Genomic DNA, 17,336 nt, shown 5'->3' on the forward strand with positions numbered 1-17,336 from the left:
GAGGCGTCACCCTTACCTGTACATTCTCTTCTGTCACCTGAATCTCCGCCGTGTAAACATAGTCAATCAGCATCCTCAGGGTCCAGCCGTCCACCTCCTTGATTCGAACTCTCTTTGCTCGGCTCTCACTCATCTCACCTGAAACACAAGGAGCAAGGCTGATGCTGTAGCAGACACCCAGCGGGAAGACCAAAACCCAGTCAGACGGCCACTCACTGTATTCAGGAGGCAACATGGTCAGCCACTTCAGCAGGCCTACAACATTCCCCTACCTCCCCTAAAAGCTTACCTGAGGAAACCATACAAGGTACTTCCGTTACCCACTTGTACCTGGAAATCACATCATGGTGATGAATATGCCACATGTCCAACTGCATGAACTCTTAATACCTGTAGAATTATAGGTTCAGGACCCAATGCCGTCCATGCCTCTTTTTGGTCCAATGTGTGGACAAAGAATGTCACCTGCCATAGCAGTAAACACAGGATGTTGCAGCCATCAGCCATTGCAGGCCACCCCAGACTGTGCACCATGAGGGGATTCAGAATGGGAAAAAAAAATAGGATACTGGCCCTAGGTAGTTAAGGTGTGTATCAAAGGAATGATTTCAATGAGCCCAGACGCTTGTTATCTTCCCATACATAGAAAAGTGCTAAATTTATTAACTTGTCTGGTTTTCTTTAATTAACAATAATCTTTTGATGTTCCGACTACCTGGTTCTTCTGCAAAAACTCCTACATATTCTGGCTCCTCCCTGACCTCTTTGGAGCAGTCCCTCAGAGAGATCTGAGAGGCTGCCTCCTGGGCTGAAGTCCTCCGAAAGTCCGCTGAGTAAAACATAATTCGCAGCTTCTAGGGTGTGCATTTTTTTAGTTGACAATGCTTTAGAGCAGTTTCTTTTCCTTTTGAATTTCTATTCAAGACTAGAACACAGCGTTACCCCGTGAGGCTAACTTCCAAGTTCCTGGTACTCGCTCACAAGCACACCAGTGCCTGCCCCTGCCCTCTGGGAAGACACACCTCTCAGATAGGAAACAATCAGAACACAAATTACAGAAGATGCCCAGGAAATGCAAGACAAAAGAGGGGTCTTAAAGAGGTGAGTCAATGGCCAAGGCAAATGGCAATGGGCCTTCTAGCCCAAGTTCCGTTCCTATTTGTCATCTGCAGCAACTTCATCCTGAAGTCATTTCCATACCAGCATTTATTACTAAAGCCAGATGCCCTTCTACATCACTGCCTGCTAAGTAAGTGGTACAAGACCTCCCTCTTACTACCCACTGAACCGGTTAAGCATTCAGGGATCATAAATAAGATCCTCTCTTGTATAAAGAAACGGGGAAGCAGAAAAGAGAAGGGATGGCTCCTAAACCCAGGGGACTCATGGAGAGTTAGAAGCAGGTTTGGGCACATATGTGCGGACATAAAATGGCCCAAGAATAGGGAAACATAAGCAATTGAATGGGGAAAGAAAACTCAATTAAAAACAAGACAGCCTAAAAATAATGTTGAGTGTTAGGGAACACCTTAGCAAAAAGGTTTAGTTCTACATTCATCAGGTTTCAAAGATAAAGGAAGTATGAAAAACAATGCCACCATCCCTCACCTGTTAGAAAAACAACACAATGGCCTCAAGATTTCTTGAAAGTTCATTTCTTTTTCAGGTACAGTATACTGTCAGTGATCATAAATTGTCAGAAAAAGCTATAGGAATCCATAATCATACAAAATTCCTTTGCAAACATAAACACCGGGAAGAGAGAAATAATAACAGTGATGTATATTTAACTACCTGCTTCCCTGGAGATTCTCTCTGACAAAAGCTCAAAAAAAGCTGTTCTCCTAAGAGCTAAAATATCTGAAAAACTATTATGCTACTTCCCAGGGGGGAAAACATCCACTGGTAGTACAAGGGAAGAGAGAAAGTTGATGATATGCTCCTGTTATATGCCTATATAGCAGGAAGACAAGGGATTGGGCTATGTATCTGCTGCCTCAGCATGTTTTTGGTTTTTTTTTCCTTTCATGAAAAAGGGGAAAGCATGTTTTTTTTCCCCCTTAAAGAAAAGGGTAAAAAAAGCAGGGTCGAGGAATATGGAAACATAATTCTTCATCTACATATAAGGCACCTTCCTCTGTCCTGCTCTCTCTGGATCTTGTAGCTAGATGGGATTTGTGTCATCTGAAAGCTCTTTTGTGGTAGTGAGGACACTTTGGTAATTCCCACTTGGACTTTAGCGAAAGGCCACTCTAATTCATCTCTAGGGTCCCTGCGATGTGCAAAGCCCCACAGGGCCCGGGGCCACACAAGCATAAAGCCATGTACTTAGTTCTCAAGGAATTCACTCCTCAGGACTTAGGCATGATTTAGACAAAAACAAGTTTGACCTTAATTTACATGTATGACTGAAAAATTATCAGTTCTCTGCCAAGCAGTTTTTAATATTATAGTTTTTAAGGTATTGCTGCTATAAGATGCACTGTGCTGATTCATACATTCCTTAAGTGTCATTTTTAATATTAATTATTTCTCTCCCAAGAAAACTGTATCTACTTCCAACAAATTCTATCTCTATCACATACTGCTTTAGAAATGCTTTAATCTTTATTTTTCATATTAATTTACAAAAACAAATAGCTTGCCGCAGACTGTGTTAATAGTTTAAAAATTCCAGTAACTACGAAGAACCAAAACACATACCAAAGAGAGTTGTAAAAGCTACTTAGAGCTAATTCTAGTTGTTAAATATTATCTTACTTCTGTCCTTTGCTGTGTTTATAGAGGAGATTTATTTTTGATAATGAGTTTTGTTTTTCTTTCTTTCTTTTTTTTTTTTTTTGGCCGTGCCATGTGGCTTGTGGGATCTTGGTTCTCCGACTAGGGACTGAACCCAGGCCCACAGCAGTGAAAACGTCAAGTCATAACCACTGGACCGCCAAGGAATTCCTGATAATGAATTTTAAAAAGATACCCAATGATACCGTAAAGAGTTTAATCACAGAACATTTTTTTAACTTCCTGTCTTAGGGTTCTTCTCCTGTGTTTGATCATGTATTATAGAGCTGAAGCTATACTGTGATATCCACACAGATACCGCCACCCTCACCTCCTCTCCATCCCTCCTGCCGCTGTGCCACCTCTTCCTTCGCCCTCACCTCCAGGATGGACTCCACACATCTGGCCATGGCGCTCAAAAGCCTTCAGCTGCTCCCAGTCCAGGCATGCAGGCCTGTCCACGTCCCACCCCTGCCTCGCTATCCAGCCTCCTCTCTCTCTCTCCCACTTCTAGTCTTAATTTACATAAGGAAGGAACTTTGTGTAGTTTCCCACACACACCCAGCAATTTCCTACCTCGATGCCTCTGTCGAGCTTCATCATCTCTGTCTCCCCATGCCCTCATTCCCCAGGCTAACCCCCACATATTCTTCCAGATTCAGCTGGAACCTCTCCAAGCAGCCTTGCCTGCTGATGACCCAAGGCTGGGTTAGGTTCTCACCGTAGGTTACCTCCTGCAAATCCACTCTGTCATAATAATATCTGGTTCTCCCCACCTGGATTCTCGAGTTTCCTGAGAGCAGGGATGACGTCTTCCTTACCTCTGTATCCCACAATGCCTGACATATGGTAGATACCCAATAAATAACGGCTGTTTGAATGAATGACTAGAAAAGCAAAAAGTAAAACAAGTGCCAATTTTAAATGTAGCACCTTTACTTAACACAATTACTAACACTTAAGTTAGTCTTGAATATGGGTATTCTAGCTCTGAAGGATTTCAGTTAACAAACATCTATTGAACGTCCACTATACAGGCCGAGCTAAGCACTTTCACTAATGAACACTGCACCATCTCTACTGTTTTTGAGAAAAGAAATGAAGTCCCCCCAAATCGTAAAAGCTTATGGACACATGTATGGATAGAAACATTTCCAGCTCAAGGATCTTAATCAGGACTCCTGAAGCCCAGAACAAACTGGTGACTGTATTTACCCATTCTGAAGTTCTAAAAAGTGAATAGGTTTAAGAGGGCAAACCCTAGGATCAATTAAAAACTCATGTGACTCTAATTTCAGTTATTGCTTAGCACATAAATTGAAAAAATAATAAAAATATAGTACAGTACACTTTATACTATGTTGAAACCCTAAGAATTGAATGACAAGCTTACAGCCACATTTAATAAATAAATTTTATTCCATTACTCTTCAAGTTATACTTGTCACCTAGTCGAATCACTATTGCCCTTTTGCTCATTATTAGTCTCAGGTTACAAAGAAGCTACTGACACAATGGTATCTTCGTTCTGGCAAGATGACCCGAATGCCCCTGCCAGGCACTGGGTATGGTGGCATGGTACATAATTCCCCAATTCTACAACTAATCTAAGGCAAACATGGTAACTACATTACCCTGCCAGTTTGGCTCTAGCTTGAGTAACTTCTGGAACAGGTCTCCCAGTTCCTAAAAGAAAAATAGGAAAGAGACAACCCCTCTCCTTCCTCGAGATGTTGGGTCCACTCTCGTAGGCATCTTGCATTCATGGGGGAAGCAACCATAGGATAAAATTTTTAGTGAGCACAGCCGGGTGGCGAGACAGAAGGAAGAGGATCCCTGATGATCCGATCATACCTGGTGCCCAGCCTATTTTCCAGTTATGAGAGAATATATTTCCTTGCTACTTAAACCAGCTTAAGGGGAGTTTTCTGTTATATGCAGACTAAAGTTATATGCACTTTATGTGCAATGCCCTATTTAATGTTCTTCACAGCAGTCAGCGATATGAGAAATTACCTTTTCTTTATGTTTCCTCTCTAACCATTCCTCCTCTCCCCAAAGCCTAGGATAACACCTAGCACACAGAAGATGCTCAATGAATACTCCTTCATGAAGGAAAGCACAAATCTTAGACAAATACAACATGCACACAACTTTTAAAATATCTCACATCTTAATCATTCAAATGATAATGTATCTTTTCCTATTCTAATTTACCTTACTAAATCATGTTCAATGTGACAAAAGAAATTATCAAAACGCACCCCCAAAAAAGAAGACTGAAAATAAAAATACAGTATTTCCCACTAGATTTCAGATATTTTAGCCTGTGGCACCACAGAAGCCTCAAATATATTTGTTAAGAAAAATGGCATTTTAAATGCCACATTTGTACACAAACAAGTAATTTTAAAACAAGAACTCAGGACTTCCCTGGAGGTCCACGGTTAAGGGACCATGCTTCCTTTGCAGGGGGCATGGGTTCAATCCCTGGTCGGGTAACTAAGATCCCGCATGCTGCGTGGCATGGCCAAAAAACCCCAAACCAAACCAAACCAAACCAAACAAAAAAAGGATGATAAAATAAATAAATAAATAAAAACACAAGAACACAATTTGATTTATTCTTTCCCAAGTAACAGTTAAACAACCTGGCCTTGATCTAAATTGGTCCATACTTCACAAAAGAAAAACCTGTGACTACATCACAGAATTACTTTTCACCTCCCTTCTACCCAAATGGAACTACAATAAGTAACAGAATTCTTTTTTAGGTGATATAATTTGAATGAAAAATTCACCTATAGTTTAGGGGAGATGAAAAACAAGGGCCAAAAAAGAATATCTGTAGAGTCCCCATTTCCTAATAGGCGAGTCACAGGGAACAAGAGGAGTACAAGGTAGCCCTGTGCCACTGCAGACACTTCTGCTTACTGCTGATCATTGAGCCACAGTGCACAAACATCATGGTGTGTGATGGGGTGGAAGCATGCCAAGGTCTTCTTGTGGGCCTCGACATATTTTTTATGACAGATAATATAAATATAATAGGACTTCAGACCAGGAAAACAGATAAACAATGGGCTCACAGTCTAGCAAATCTTAAATGAATATATGTACACTAAACCACCTAGACCAGATTTTCATGTCTTCTTTAGGTAAAAAATCTAATCTAATCTCTGCCAAACTGCTATTTAGTGGATTCAAAAGAAGAAAATGAACAAAGATTGCCAGAAAGGTAAATAGCATCTATTGCTGAAGAACCATAAAAGTCTAGCCTACTAAGCAAATGAAAAGATGCTCAACATCATTAGTCATTAGGGAAGTGCAAATTAAAACTATAAGAGATGCCATTTCACACCCATTAGAATGACCACAATTGAAAAAAAAAAAAAAAGATAGCAACAAGTGTTGGCAAGGATGTAGAGAAATGGGAACAGTCATACATAACATAGGCATATAAAATGATGCAGCCACTTGGGGAAATAGCATAGCAATTTTTAAAAAGTTAAATATAAATTTACCATATGACCCAGGAATTCCACACATAGGTATCTACCACCATGAGACATTTGTCCACACAAAGAACTGCACATGAATGTTCATAGCAGCATTATTCTTTTTTTTAATTTTAATTTTATTTTTGGCTGTGTTGGGTCTTCATTGCTGCACGTGAGCTCTCTCTAGTTGCGGCAAGCAGGGGCTACTCTTTGTTGCAGTGCGCAGGCTTCTCACTACAGTGGCTTCTCTTGTTGTGGAGCATGGGCTCCAGGCACGCAGGCTTCAGTAGCTGTGGTGCGCAGGCTCAGTAGTTGTGGCTTGCAGGCACTAGAGCACAGGCTCAGTAGTTGTGGCTCACAGGCTTAGCTGCTCCGCGGCATGTGGGATCTTCCCGGACCAGGGATCAAACACAGGTCCCTTCATTGGCAGGTGGATTCTTAACCACTGTGCCACCAAGGAAGTCCCCAGCCTTATTCTTAATAGCCAAAAATTGGAAACAATGTAAATGTCCATCAGCTTGGTAAATGAATAGTCAAAATGTGCCATTTTCATACAATGGAATCTACTTAGCAATAAAAAGGAACAGACTGATGATACATACTATGACATGGATGAACCTCAAAAATATTATGTGGGAACAAAAATGTTCTAAAGTTGATTTATGGTGATGGAAGTACTACTCAGTAAATTTACTAAAAATCACTGAACACTACAATATAAAATATGCCTCAATAAAGTTGTAAAAAAAATCACAATTGAGGTACTCAATTCACATTTTATATGTGTCAGAAATTAACATAGAATCCCTATTTTGTATCTACTTTAGCACCTAGCAATCTAAGATTTGACCAAGTACTCTCAGGCAGAAACAGGTTGAACTGCAAGGACCCACCCATCAGTTAACTGAGATACATACTTAGGAATACTTATACAATCAAGACGTCTTCAGGGCCTCATTCCCATCATTAAGCAAAACTCACTTATTCAGAAATTGCATGTTAGCTGAAACATGAAGAGGTGAGAACCATTAGGCAAAAAAAAAAAAGAGAAAAGAAAAAAGAAAAAAAGAAAGAAAAGAGGGAAGCTGAAATATAGTTCAGATGCTTAAGTAAACAGAGAAGAAAAATAGAGACATAATGAGATCTCCCATCTCCAGCATCCATGTCTCTGGATGTCGAAGGCTCAGGGAGTCTGCAGACTCTTAAGTATCATCTTTTGAAGGGAAAGGAAACTAACCCTGATCTTGTAATTTTAAGTTAATCACTACATTTTGTAACTGGAAAATAAAACATTTATCAAAAAAAGTCTAGTGTAGACGTTTTCAATCTTATATTCTTACAATATAAAGACATTTAGGAATTGAGGGTAAAAAATAATAATGATAATCATGATAATTACTGCCAACATTAATTGAACATTTTCTATGTGCCAAATAAAGGGCTAACATACATGATCTCACTTAATCTTTATAAGAATCCTAGGAAGTAAATATTATCATCCCCATTTTCCAGAAGGGGAAACTGAAGCCCAGACTGATGAAGTGATTAATGATCCCAAAGATCCAGTAACTCTGACAAGGAAGTGGCAATAACAGTGTCACCTGAAGGAAGGCCACTTACAGGGACAGCACTTTACTAGTGAATTCCTAAATTAGGCCAATGCAGATCAAATACTCCTTTTGCAAACTAGAGATTCTGTTTAGAAAAGACTCCAGGAGTAATAAATAAGATGTAAACCAAAAGACTGAAGTGAATCCACAACATAAAAATTTGACTAATCCCATTTCAACTTTTCGAATTAGCCTCAGCTAAAGGCACCCTCCCCAAATCACTTGCCCAACTTGGCTCACGGCCCCTCTACTATCTTTCCTAACTTCTTGATTATTTAATTCAGTTCGGAACAGCAAGAATGTAATAGGCTGAAGAGTGAGGTGCCTCCAGACTCCTCTCTACTCCCAAAACACTAAGTCCATTCTCTCCACATTGCTTTCTGCACTTTTCTTCATCTGTGTAAACCTTTACATTCATTATGTTTCAAGAAATGTCAGATCCCCTTCTCTCAATGCTGCCCATCACAGTCCTCACCATCTGTATTACTCCTTTGCACACACAGATCTTCCATAAACTATTATGTATTTAAAGTGTGCACATCTCATTTCCCCAGTGATATAATACACTACTGGGGCAGGAAGTATGCTAATATTGTTTTGTATTCCTTGAAGTATCCAGCAAAATGTTAGGCCCAGGATATATTTAAGTTTCTAAAGTATGAATAGATTTGTATTTGTGCTTTTTTTCTATAACTGTATATGTATTTACAAGTATTTACTTGTCCTACCAATAATCTAAGATTATAAGCTCATTGTTGGAACAGATAATAACTTCATATCCTTGTACAGTACTGTATGTTTAAATTTTGTTTTTTTAAGAATGAGGTTAAGGGAGGGTGTGGCTAGGTGGCAGAGTAGGAAGACCTGGAGCTCACCAGCTCCTACAGGCACACCAAATTACAACTACTCACAGAGCAACTATAAATGAGAATGACCTGAAGACTAGCAGAGATTTCCCACAACTAAAGACATAGAGAAGGAACCACAATGAGAAGGACAGAAGGGGCAATGACATGACCTAGTCAAGACTCACTCACCCAGGTCAGCAACCCACAAACAAGAGGATAATCACAGTTACAGAGATTCTCCCCAAAGAGCAAGGGTTCTGAGCCCCACATCAGGCTCCCCAGTCCAGGAATCCTACACCAAGAAGACAAGCCCCTAGAACATCTGGCTTTGAAGGCTGGAAGGGCTTGGCTACATGAGAGCAAGAGGGCTGTAGGAAACAGAGACTCATCTGTTAAGGCTGTGTGCAAAATCTCATACACTCTGAGACCCAGGACAGAGGCAGTAGTTTGAAAGGAGCCTGGGTCAGACCTATTTTCTGATCTCAGAGAGCCTCCCAGAGAGGCAAGAGCTCACCCTGGGGTCACTGATGCTGGTGGCAGCCATTTTGGGGAGCTCGTTCTACCACAAGGACACTGGTGCTAGCAAGTGCCATTTTGGGGTCCACCCTATAGACTATTAGTGCCAGGGGCTTACCTGCCCACCAGTGGGCTGGCAGCAGCTGTGTGCCCCAATCAGACCATGCAGACAGCCGCGTGGGAAGCCTACCCCACCCTCCAGCCTGACCACAGCCACTGTGCATGGCACAGCCTTGCAGCCAACCAGGCCAGGGGCCAGCCCTGCCTACCAGACCGCCCACAGTACTCTTCCCCCCACAACAAAAGGGGTCACACAGCCCACACAGGGGGTACCCCTAGAGGGGGTACCCCTAGAGCATACAGCTCTGAACAGGAAGGGAGTGAGCTGCTGGGCCCCACAGGATGTCAACTGCATAAGGCCACCTCTCCAAGATCCAGAAACTTAACCAACCTACCTGATACACAGAAATATATACAGAAAATTGGGCAAAATGATAAGAAAGCAAAATATGTTCTAAACAAAGGAACAAGAGAAAACCTCAGAAAAAGAACTAAATGAAATGGAGAAAAGCAATCTACTTGATAAAGAATTCTAGGTAATGATCATTAAGATGCTTCACAAACTTGGGAGAAGAACTGAATGAATACAGTGAGAATTTTAACTGATAGGTAGTTAGAAAATACAAAGATGCCCCAAACAGACCCAAAGATAAAATAACTGGAAAAAAAAAAAACTAGAAGTAATGAACAGTATATTAGATGATACAGAGGAGTGGAATAGCAATCTGGAAGACAGACTAGTGGAAATCACCCAAGATGAACAGAAAAAAAAAGAATTTGAAAAAATGAGGGTAGTTTAAGAGACCTCGGGGACAACATCAAGCGTACTAACATTCACATTATAGGGGTACCAGAAGAAGAGAGAAAAGGGCAGAGAACTTACGTGAAGAAATAGCAGGTGAAAACTTCCTTAACCTAGGGAAGGAAACAGACATCCAGGTAGAGGAAGTACAGAGTCCCAAACAAGAAGAACTGAAAGAGGTCCACACCACAACACATTATAATTAAAATGGCAAAAATTAAGGATAAAGAGAAAATCTTAAAAGCAGCAAGAGAATGCCCACAGACTATCAACTGACTTTTCAGCAGAAACTTAACAGACCAGGAGGACGGCCATGATATATTTCAACTGATGAAAGGATAAAATGTACACCACAAATGCTCTACCTGCAAAGCTCTCATTCAGATTTGAAGGACAGAGAAAGAGCTTTGCAGATAAGCAAAAGCTAAAAAAGTTCAGCACCACTAAACCAGCTTTACAAGAAACGTTCAAGGAATCTCTCTAAGTGAAAAAGGAAAGACCACAACTAGAAACATGAAAATTAGGAAAGGAAAATTCTCACTGGTAAAGGCAAACATATAGTAAAAGTTGTAGATCAGCAACTTATAAAGATAGAAGGAAGGTTAAAAGTCAGAAGTAGTAAAATCATCTATATCCACAATAAATAATTAAGGGGTACACAAAAGAAAAAGATGTAAAATATGACATCAAAAACATTAAATATGGGGAGGTGGAAGTAAAAATACAGGGTTGTTACAATGCATTAGAACTGAAGAGATCCTCAACTTAAAATAATCACATATACAGATACACATAGGTTGTTATATATGAACCTTATGGTAATAATAAACCAAAAACCTTTAAAAGATGTACACACACACAAAAAAAAAAGAAAAAGAAAGGAATCCAAACATAACACTAAAGAGAGTCATCAAGTCACAAGAGAGGAGAGCAAAAGAAAAAGGGAACAAAAGAGAACCATAAAAACAACCAGAAAACAATTAACAAAATGGCAATAAGTACATACTTATCAATAATTACTTTAAATGTAAATGAACAAACTGCTCTGATCAAAAGACAGAGTGGCTGAATGGATTAAAAAACAAGACCCACCTATATGCTACCTATAGGAGACTCACTTCTGATCTAAAGACACACACAGACTAAAAATGAAAGGATGGAAAAAATATTCCACATAAATGCAAATGAAAAGAAAGCTGGGGTAGCAAATGTACATCAGACAAGACAGACTTTATTTTTTTTTATTTCAGTTTACTTTTTTATACAGCAGGTTCTTATTAGTTATCTATTTTATACATATTAGTGTATATATGCCAATCCCAATCTCCCAATTCATCCCACCACCACCACCCCCACCCCCGCTTTCCCCCCTTGGTGTCCATATGTTTGTTCTTTGCATCTGTGTCTCTATAGACAAGACAGACTTTAAAACAAAGATGTTATCAAGAGACAAAGAAGGACATTACCATTTAATGATCAAGGGATCAATCCAAGAAGCAGATACAACAACTGTAAATGTATATGCACCCAACATAGGAGCACCTAAATACATTAAGCAAATACAGGTAAACATAAAGGGAGAAACTGACAGTAATACAATAATAGTAGGGGACTTTAACACCCCATTTACATCTATGGACAGATCATCCAAAAAAAAAATCAATATGGAAACACGGCCTTAAGTGACACATTAGACTAGAGAGATTTCATAAATATTGATATATATAGAACATTTCAACCGAAAGCAGCAGAATACACATACTTTTCAAGTGCACATGGAACATTCTTCAGGACAGATCACATGCCACAAACTTAATCTGAATAAATTTAAGATAACTGAAATCATATCAATGGTATGAGGGAGAAATCAACTACAAGAAAAAAAATGAAAAAACACAAACACATGGAGTCTAAACAATATGCTACTGAACAACCAATGGGTCACTGAAGAAATCAAAAGGAAATTTTAAAAAAATCTGAAGACACATGAAAAAGAAACACAATCCAAACACAACAACACAACAATCCAAAATCTATGGAACACAGCAAAAGCTGTTTTAAGAGGAAAGTTTACAGCCATACAAGCCTACCTCAGGAAACAAGAAAAATCTCAAGACAATCTAAGCTTACACCTGAAGGAACCAGAAAAAGAAGAATAAACAAAACCTAAAGTTAGAAGAAGGAAAGAAATAATAAATATCAGTGCAGAAATAAATGAAATAAAGACTAAAAAAACAGAAAAGATCGATGAAAGAGCTGGTTCTTTGAAAAGATACACAAAATTAATAAACCTTTAGTCAGACTCATAAGAAAAAGAGAAGGCCCAATAAATAATCCAGAAATGAAAGAGAAATTATAAATGAAACCACAGAAATACATAGGATTGTTAGAGATTACTTTGAACAATTATACATCAACAAAATGGACAATTTACAATGGATACATTCCTAGGAACATACAATCTCCCAAGACTGAATCAGGAAGAAACAGAAAATATGAACAGACCGGTTACCAGTAATGAAATTGAATCAATAATTTAGAAAACTACCAACAAACAAAAGTCCAGGACCAGTAGGTCAATTCTACCACACATTTAAAGAGTTAACACCTATTCTTCTCAAACTATTCCAAAAATTGAAGACGAAGGAACACTGTGGAACACATTCTATAAGGCCAGCATCACCCTAACAAAAAACAGGCAAAAACACCACAAAAAAGTAGAATTACAGGCCAATATCTCTGATGAACACAGATGCAAACATTCTCAAAATATTAGCAAACTGAATTCAACAATACATCAAAAGAATCATATACCATACCAAGTGGAATTTATCCTAGGGATGCAAGGATGGTTCAATATCTACAAATCAATCAATGTGATACATCACATTAACAAACTGAAGAATAAAAATGATATGATCATATCAATAGATGCAGAAAAAGCTATTGATAAAATCCAACATCCATTTATAATAAAAACTCTCTAGAAAGTGGGCATAGAGGGAACCTACCTCAATATAAAAAAGGTCATATATGACAAGCCCACAGTTAACATCATATTCAATGATGAAAAGCTGAGAGCATTTCCTCTAACATCAGGAACAAAACAAGGATGTCCACTCTCACCATTTTTATTCAACATAGTTTTGGAAGTCCTGGCCACAGCAATCAGAGAAGAAAAATAAATAAAAGAAATCCAAATTGGAAAGGAAGAAGTAAAACTGTCACTGTTTGCAGAGGACATGATACCATATATAGAAAATCCTAATGACACTACCAAATAAATCAGAATTAATAAATGAATTCAGTAAAGATCCAGGATAAAAATGTAATACAGAAATCTGTTGTGTTTCTATACACTAATAACAAACTATCAGAAAGAGAAATTAAACAATCTCATTAACAATTTCATCAAAAAGAATAAGATACCTAGGAATAAATATAACCAAAGAGGCAAAAAACTTGTACTTTGAAAGCTATAAGACACTGATGAAAGAAACTGAAGACGACACAAACAAATGGAAAGATATACTGTGCTCATGGGTTGGAAGAACTAATATTGTTAAAATGACCATAAACCCTAAGGCAATCTACAGATTCAGTGCAATCCCTATCAAAATACCCATGACATTTTTCACAGAACTAGAACAAATAATTCTAAAATTTGTATGGAAACACAAAAGACCCCAAATAGCCAAAGCAATCTTGGGAAAGGAGAACAAAGCTAGAGGTATCATGTTCCCTGATTTCAAATTATACACAAAGCTACAGTACTCAAAACAGTCTGGTACTGGCACACAAAAAAAAGATACATAGATCAATGTAACAGAATAGAGAGTAGAGAAATAAATCCAAACTTATATGGTCAATTAATCTCCAACAAAGGAGGCAGTGGGGAATAGACAGTCTCTTCAATAAACGATGCTGGGAAAAGTGGACAGCTACATGCAAAAGAATCAAACTGGACTACTTTCTAACACCATGCACAAAATAAACTCAAAATGGATTAAAAACTTAAATGTAAGACCTGAAACCATAAAAGTCCTAGAAGAAAACATAGGAAGCATGGTCTTAGCAATATTTTTTGGATCTTTCTCCTCAGGCAAGGGCAAAAAAGCAAAAATTAACAAATGGGACTACATGAAACTAAAAAGCTTTTGCACAGCAAAGGAAACTATCAACAAAGGCAGCCTACCAAATGGAATGAGGTATTTGCAAATGAACTACCCAGTAAGGAGTTTCTATTCAAAACATACAAAGAACTCATACAACTCAACATCAAAAAAAAAAAAAAAATTGAAAAATGGGAGGAGTACTTGTATACACAGTTTTCCAGAGAAGACATACAGATGGCCAACAGACATGTGAAAAGATAGTCAGCATCACTAATCACTAGGGAAATGCAAATCAAAACCAGAATGAGATACTACCTCATACCTGTCAGAATGGCTATTTTCAAGAAGGTAACAAATAACAAATATTGGTGAGGATGTAAAGAAAAGGAAACCCTTGTGCACTGTTTGTGGGATTGTAAACTGGTACAACCACTATGGAAAACAGTATGGAGGTTCCTCAAAAAATTAATAATAGAACTACCATATGATGCAGAAATTCCACTTCTGAACAAAAACAGTAATTGGAAAGATATGTGCACCCCTATGTTCACTGCAGCATTATTTACAATAGCCAACAAATGGAAGCAACCTGTGTTCATTGATAGATAAATGGATAAAGAAGATGTGGTGTATATATATATATATATATATATATATATATATATATATATACAATGGAATATTAATAGGCTTAAAAAAGAATGAAATCTTGCCATTTGCAACAACATGGATGGACCTAGACGGTATCATGCTAAGTGAAATAAGTCAGACAGAGAATACAAATATCAAATGATTTCATATGTGAAATAAAAACATAAATAAATAAAATAAAATGAAAACAGACTCAACAGATACAGAGAACAAACGGTTCACAGAGGGGAGTATGGTGGGGGTGGGGTCGGGTGGGAGAATTAGGTGACTAGCTAAGTGATACAAACCTCCAGTTATAACGTAAATAAGCCATGAGGATGTAATATACAGCATAAGGACAATAATATTATAGTAACTTTGTATGGGGACAGATGGTTAAAGGACTTATCATGGTGATCACTTCATAAAGCATGCAAATGTCAAACCATTATATAGTGCTCCTGAAACATAATATTGTACATCAACTATATTTTTAAAGGCTTCCAGTGTGGCAGGCACAAATTGCTTTTTTGCCAGAAATATTAAAATCATTTTATGTATTTTTATAGTTGCCTAAGTGCCCACTCTATTTTCTTATATTTCTGAATCAAAAGGCATTAAATAAACATCTCTTTGTTCACTATAAACACTGGATGAGGCAAATGTGAAAATCATTTGAAGAAATGTGAAACAGTAAAAGCAATTTACTTTTGTCAAAATAAGAAAGTGCCAAAGGCTGTTATAAATGGCAAGAAGGCAAACTTAGCCAATATATGTAAATATAAATGTAAAGGGGGGAAACTGAGCATAAAATTGTATTTGTATGTAACATATACATGTATGTAATGGACACATGTATGTACACAACACCATTACAAGAATGAAAAACAAAGATGAGGAGTAATTTAAAACAAAGCAAGAGCATTTTCTTCTATTACAATGCTTAACTTCATAACAGTAAAATGTTAATAAGGAAAGAAAATATGGAAAGAAAAGCCCAGATCTGTATACATTTTATAAACATCCGTAACTAAAACATTTCATACCTGTAAACATGGCGTGAAAGTAAGGACTACAGGCGGCCAGCACCACTCTGTGAGCAGAGATTTCCATGTCTTCAGCCACAATCGTGACATCACACAGCAAATTCTGACTGTTTACAAAACAGGGAGAGAATAATTTTAATGATAACAAGAGTAAGTGTATTGAACACCCTATGCAAAAATTTTACAGTAAAAGCCCAATTTTCTGAAGTTAAGACTGACTAAAAATTGCCATCCTTAAAAACAGGATACCCAAACATGAAGCACACAGAAAACAGTCATGACATACATCAACATGCCTTGACCCTCACTCAGAATCTTGCCTTTGTTTAACAGAGAAATCTTTCCAAACTTGATTACTGATTTCTCAACCTAATAAAAATTACTGGCAGCAAACCATTAATGGGGTGTAAAAGGGGAGGCTGTTTGCATTAAGAACTGCATCAGCAGAAGTGGCAGATGACACTAAGATAAAGACAAAATAAAACACATGGAGAAAACTAAATTGGGTCAAAGTATCAAAACTATACAGACATAGAAAATGTCCTGGGTCATCAAGCAAAGGTAAAATTACATTCAACTACACCTGCTGCTCAAAAGGCGTTTGAGCATTTGAAGTTTAACTTAATCAGAACATTTTCCCAATGCAAAATATCTCATTCTTCAAGGTCAGAAAATATTACCACACATAAAATTAAAAAGCATTTTGTTACCTTAAAACAATTATTCAGCACACATAATTATACCTCCAGTTCTAAAATATCCATTTTAATACATTCAAAAGCATGTAGTGGGCTTCCCTGGTGGCGCAGTGGTTGAGAATCTGCCTGCTAATGCAGGGGACACGGGTTCGAGCCCTGGTCTGGGAAGATCCCACATGCCGCGGAGCAACTAGGCCCGTGAGCCACAGCTACTGAGCCTGCGCGCCTGGAGCCTGTGCTCCGCAACAAGAGAGGCCACGATAGTGAGAGGCCCGCGCACCGCGATGAAGAGTGGCCCCCACTTGCCACAACTAGAGAAAGCCCTCGCACAGAAACGAAGACCCAACACAGCCAAAAATAAATTAATTAATTAACTAATTTAAAAAAAAAAAAGCATGTAGTGAACACTTTTCACATGCTATACAAGCTGCTAGATGAGACTCCCCAGCTAAATAAGAATGTCACAGAATTTATCTTCTTGGCAAAAAAGGTGGCTGGCGCTAATTCCAGAACAAGGAAGAGGGCTCCACTCTAACACCAACCTTGCTGGTAATCATGTCATTAATGAATGAAACAGGTGCAATGAACCCAAAGTCCTTTCTGCACCTCAAATATCCTCGCACTGAATTTATGTGTATAGTGTACATAGGTCACGCTGGGCCACCTCCTCAACTATTCCGACTATTTCCTACAAGGGTGCCTGATAGCTTGTCATGTCTAGTAGCTTACAAGC

At 38.3% G+C, this 17,336-nt stretch overlaps 1 protein-coding gene across 3 annotated transcripts in view; it reads right to left on the reverse strand.

The window, feature by feature from the left end:
* Positions 1-17,336, reverse strand: part of KLHL2 (kelch like family member 2) — a 128,204-nt gene that overhangs the window by 85,006 nt on the left and 25,862 nt on the right. For 2 of the 3 annotated variants that reach the window (XM_036853065.1, XM_036853066.1), the window contains 2 exons: positions 15,906-16,012; positions 17-138 (listed from right to left, as the gene is read on the reverse strand). In XM_036853065.1, the coding sequence (XP_036708960.1) occupies positions 17-138; positions 15,906-16,012 (229 nt within the window). Of the gene's footprint in view, positions 1-16; positions 139-15,905; positions 16,013-17,336 lie in introns of those variants that run through there. The other variant, XM_036853068.1, reaches the window with a different exon arrangement.

This window comes from Balaenoptera musculus, chromosome 5, assembly GCF_009873245.2.
Source record: "Balaenoptera musculus isolate JJ_BM4_2016_0621 chromosome 5, mBalMus1.pri.v3, whole genome shotgun sequence".
NCBI classification, from domain to species: Eukaryota; Metazoa; Chordata; class Mammalia; order Artiodactyla; family Balaenopteridae; genus Balaenoptera; species Balaenoptera musculus.